Source organism: Charadrius vociferus, unplaced genomic scaffold (genome assembly GCF_000708025.1).
Source record: "Charadrius vociferus isolate BGI_N301 unplaced genomic scaffold, ASM70802v2 scaffold320, whole genome shotgun sequence".
Classification (NCBI taxonomy): Eukaryota; Metazoa; Chordata; class Aves; order Charadriiformes; family Charadriidae; genus Charadrius; species Charadrius vociferus.
In genome coordinates, this window is record NW_009646501.1 from 914,615 (window position 1) to 919,857 (window position 5,243).

Here is a 5,243-nt window from a genome sequence, read left to right on the forward strand (position 1 = left end):
GGGAGCGGGCCGGGGCGGCGGGGAAGGCGCCCGGAGCGGGGGGAGGCTCGTAGTCAGTAAAACCAGCTCTCCCGGCAGTTTAGAGCTTGCTGAAGGACCAACGGGCACTCCCCCACCTTCTGTTAGGGATGGCTTAAGGGATGAGAAGTTTTGTTAAAAAAGGGAAAGCAGCACTCGTTTCTTGGAACCACCTCTTGTGAAAAACAGCCATAATTTCATTCATACCTAAACCCCGTGGCTAGCGGCGTGCCTAACCTTCCCCTGGCCCAACCTCGCGTCTGCAAAGCCCTCACCCGCTCGTACTCCTTCCAAATTTTGTCAATCATCCATAAACATTACGCATACCATATTCCCACAACCAAAGAAAGCACGTCCGTTCACAAAATAACCATTTAGAGGGCCAAATGGACAGCTTTGAAAGAGAGATTCAAGTATTGCTCCCACATACATTTCACACTAGAGCTTCTGGCCAAAATCCACCCATTCAGAAAAAAAAAAAAATCTGTTCTTTTGCTTCAGCTGTCAGAGTGTGGCTACAGACAAACAGTAAACAGGGAGCTGCTTGTACTCTCCGGCTGCTCAGATGACTTTTTTCTAAACCATGTTACAGCATCAGGAACAGGTGACAAAACAACTCAGAAAAAGGCCCCCGGAAAGGGAATGTATTTGTGTATTTGCAGTTTGAAGTGTAAACACCACAGAACAGTACAAACCAGATCTATAATTAGCAAGAGGCTCACCCATTGTTTGGTTCAACCGCAGGCTGCGCCGGTTGACTGATTGGTAGTGATACTGCAGAGGGAAGATTAAGCTTATTGTGTAAATCTGTATCTGGAATGTACAAAGTACCCTGTGTGAGAAACACAACCATGCCCTTAAAGAAAAATTAAAAAAAAAAGAGGAAGAAATGAAAAATGTCAAACAAGCTACTATGAAAAAGGAATGTCTGCAGTGGAAGAAGAGATAGAACTGCTTCTGCTAACATTGTATTAGCACATCTCAACTGGGCAGTCACGCTGCAGGTGCTTTGGGGCACCTCCTTTGAAAAAACCCACGCCAAGCTGGCATGCAAAGCGTGAAGCAATGTAAAATGAAATTACTTTTTGTGGGGTAAAAGATGAACACATCTTTTGGAAAAAGCAGCTTTGCCGTTAAAAAGGCATCACAGAGCAAGATAAAGCACAAGTGTTACAAAGGCTGTGTAGAAGGCTTGAGTTGGGGAAGAATTCAAACTTCACAGTTTGGGTGTCAGATTAAATGCAAAATTTTTTGGATGTCAAAGTGCAGTCTCAGTGCTGATATAAAAAAAAAGTCCTCGCAACACAGACACGCAGTGCTAATGATGTCGACGAATCTTTTCTTCTCACCAGTCATATCTTTGGCTCTATTTTTGCTGTGCATTGAGCTTCAACATTTCACGGTCAATGAATTTCACTTGAATTTCCATTATTCTTGTGCATTACCTAGCTCACTATCTCTGGGAATAGGCTAGATATCAAATAACTAAGTAAAAATATTCCTGAGTTTCTGCACAGTATCACATTTTCTTAATAATGATCCATTAAATCTTAAAGTCATTTTCACCCAAATGCCATTCCTTCTTTTCAAAATTATATACTTCCAGTCTCATATGAGGCAGCGATCTGCAACAATGTCATATTGCTTAATTTTGACTCTTCGACTCCCTTGGAAGACATGTTTCCCTTCTACAGTAACAAACCCACCTCTCCTTGGTTCACTTTGGCAGCAAGACAAAAGGAGACTGCCTCAGGGTGACAGTCTAACATAATTTCAGCAGCTCCTGTATTTATGGCTGTATTTTCTTTTCCACAGTTCACAAACCAAAATAACAATCTTTCCCACAGTGCAATTAAGGACTACATGTACACCAGGACAAGCCACAGCAAGTTTACTACAAGAAAATAAATACTGGAGCCAGAAAGGAGGACCAAAACCACATTTTCTTAGTGTAAGATTTTTTTCATATATTACAAAATTACAGTTTCAATAAAGTAGTAGAAAAATAGGAAATTATTTGGAAAGCGCCTGCAAAATACAAGCACTTCCTCAAAAGGCATTAGTTATCCAAACTACTACATAGAAATGATCCAAACATTCAGTGAACTACTGAGACGGTCCCAATCAATATACTGAGCACAGAGGTTGAAAAAAATGGAAAAGTACGTTTTTACTAAAAGGCCTGTCTCAAACTGGGAAAAGCCAGCTCTCAGCTACCATTCTGGAATCCAACTTCACTCGTGTCAGTATCATGTTCCTTAAGTAAGGGAAAAGGAGAAAAAAAAAAGAAAAAAAAGAATTTTAACAATAGGGTACAGATTTTTGTCTTAACTATACTATTTGAGAAACAGGGAATACTTGTTAGTAGAAACAGCTGATCTGCTAATATGGTCCAAACAGACTCTGAAACATCAAATTTACTATGAAGAATTATTTCGACACAGTACTGCTTGTGAGTAACAACACTGGTTTCACATCCACACTGAGCATTAGCCAGCACTGTGAACATTCATGTGGGCACACTGCTGTTACACAATGCACCATAATGAACTGCACTTAGCTGAAATTACCAAAACTACACTTGCATGTATGACTCCCCCAATTAAAATAAATGAGAGACTTAATAAATTGAGGACCACACATTCTATACAGATTAACAGACATAAGTATTCTGGATCACACTTCACCAGTCTAATTTATTATACAACAAATGTCTTAACACATCACTGTACATTTTGCTTGTGACAAGTGCAGCTGCTACACGCACATCATCCCCAGTGATGATACTACCAACTATTCACTTGTAATTCTGTAATTAAAAATACCTGATTCAGTTTCTTGAACTCAACCACTTGGAAGAAGATGTGCTCCAGGATATGTTTGGCATCTTGCTTCTCCTTTGGGAGTTTACTTGTTACTCCTAGGATATCGCCGCATTTTCGTACATAGAACTCCAGGTCATCATCAGTACCTAAACAAGCATCCCAAGGAAGAAGGCAGTTGAATATTACACACAGCCGTATCAGCTGAGCAAAAACTTACTACAAATCTCCATTAGCTGTTGGCATTCTGGAAGGTTAAGTCCGATAACTAAGTTCAGTGGACTAGCCATGATGTATTCCTGCAGCTAGTACTTTCTCATCTTGTTTAGACTCAAGGCGTGTTTAGAATAATGTTAACATTAACTTCAAAGCATAAAAGGATGTGAAATAAATCAGCAAGACTGCGCAAAGCAATTTATGCATGATATAGGAAATAACAGGCAGAAATATAATAAAATGTCATGTAACAAACAAAATAAAATGTCATGGTACATTAAGTCATGTTATCAATTCCCAGGGCCTTCCAATTTCTTGGCCCAGGATGAGACCAGTGGATTTCCATAAATGAGGTCCATGTTTCAAAATTAAATATAACAACCATTTTCCTCCAAAAAACTTGGACTTTTTATATAAATGTGTAAACAATCAGTCTGCTCTGCTTACACTTGTTTGTAATCTCTGCAAGACGAGCTTTCTCAGAGGAAAAGGTTTCATCCAAGTCAAACAGCTCCAGAGGGGGAGGAGGCAATTCTCTGAAAGCAGGTGGAAAAACCTTGAAGAGAAGAATTAGCACGGTTCATTGTATTGCCAAATACTTTTCTTATACTTTACAGATTTCCAAGATAACAATCTTGGTCTGAGATTGGACTTGAAGAAACCTTTTGTAAAGTCAAAAGCAACTCCAAAGACCACAGTACAGAGGTACACCTTTTTAAAAATTCAGTTTATATTTTTCAAAAATAACTGAATATTCCAGAAGAGTTTAGTCACAAGTATGTCAGAATTATCACCTAGCATCACAACTAGACATACTGCATTGGCAGTCTGGTTTTAGTTTTGCTCCGTGAGACCCAGGTGATAGCTGAGATAGCTGAGGTACTAAGCTCACCATAACAGTTCACCACTTATGCCACAAATTGGACTTGTGTTTTTGAAGAGCAGCACATGAGACACTACTTTCAGTTGGATCCCATACTGGGACAAGGATCCCAGTAACATTTTCTCGGTGGCCAAGGTAAAGAAGGATGGAGCCATGATGGCAAAACTCAAAAGATACTCAAAGATACCCGCTTTTCAAAATAAGTTTAACACTGCCATAGCTCGTGTCGTTGCTGCCAACCCAAATCTCTGATGGTTTGGCCAGCCCTTGCTGTAAAAGACCAACGCTCCACTTTCTATTTCCCCAAAGGATATGGGAGATGGAAGACAGACTGGCTCCTCCCCTGGCAGCAGTCAGTGAATTCCTCACAGCACCACTGCTTTCTGAAATACCGCATTCTGTTTTCACAGTGAAGACTGAACCAGCACCTCACAGGACTGGGAGCAGCTACTAAGCTGAAGGCTTATACACACAAAGCATTCTGCTACGTTACCAGATGCTACATTTTCAAGCTCTGTTGATAAAAATTAGAAGCATAAATAAGTGCTCTTTCCGAAAATATAGTCCCTGCAATGTAATCAATTCCCAAGTGATGAATTATTACAACAGTATTTATCAATTTTTATTTTCTTTTTGAAAGAACTATGGAAATGACAGGTTTTACATGAAAAAGAAAGATTCTCCATGTGCTGTATCAGCAAGGAGATTTACTCACAGCTGGCTGGAGGACAGGTAGTGGAGTCTCAAATTGAGGCTGAATGAGCTGGAGGGGTTCATGCTTCACATTCAGCTGTTCATAAGCTCTGTAGCACAGAAAAAGACAAAGCATGAGAAAAGAAATGATACAACATCCATTTCCACTTGCATGCCATAAAGGCTGTAGAGATGAATTTTTTATGAAGACACCAGGGTCAACATTACGCACAGTCATAGCATGAAAAAAAACGGGACGTCTAATTTTAGAAGGACCTCAGCGAACTACATATCAGTAATAAGTGACTTCTAAAGCAAGCAAATTAGTTAAAATTACAACAGAGAAGACAATGATAGATGGATATATAAGATGATAAAAAAGAAGGAAGTCACACCTCAATTCTTCAAGCAAGTTTTACAGGGATGAACGTGCATGAGGAAAAAGTGATCCAGTTCAAAAAGAGCAGATTTGGAATTTCAAAAAGGTTTTTCAGGAAGTCCATAACCAAAAGCTATTTTGAAAAGTTATTTGTTATGGGGTAAGAATGGAGACCCCACTATGAATTCCCATCTAGCAAAAATACAAGAACAACAGAGAAAAGAGAAAGAGT

The 5,243-nt window shown here is 39.6% G+C and overlaps 1 protein-coding gene across 1 annotated transcript in view; it reads right to left on the minus strand.

Moving 5' to 3' along the window:
- Window positions 1-1,959: 1,959 nt before the first annotated feature.
- The window catches only part of IFT52 (intraflagellar transport 52), a 10,678-nt gene continuing 7,394 nt past the window's right edge, over window positions 1,960-5,243 (minus strand). The window contains exons 10-13 of the mRNA XM_009883382.1: window positions 4,655-4,742; window positions 3,504-3,612; window positions 2,844-2,989; window positions 1,960-2,275 (exon numbers count right to left, since the gene is read on the minus strand). Coding sequence (XP_009881684.1) covers window positions 2,228-2,275; window positions 2,844-2,989; window positions 3,504-3,612; window positions 4,655-4,742 — 391 coding nt within the window. The 3' untranslated portion in view covers window positions 1,960-2,227. The remainder of the gene's footprint in view (window positions 2,276-2,843; window positions 2,990-3,503; window positions 3,613-4,654; window positions 4,743-5,243) is intronic.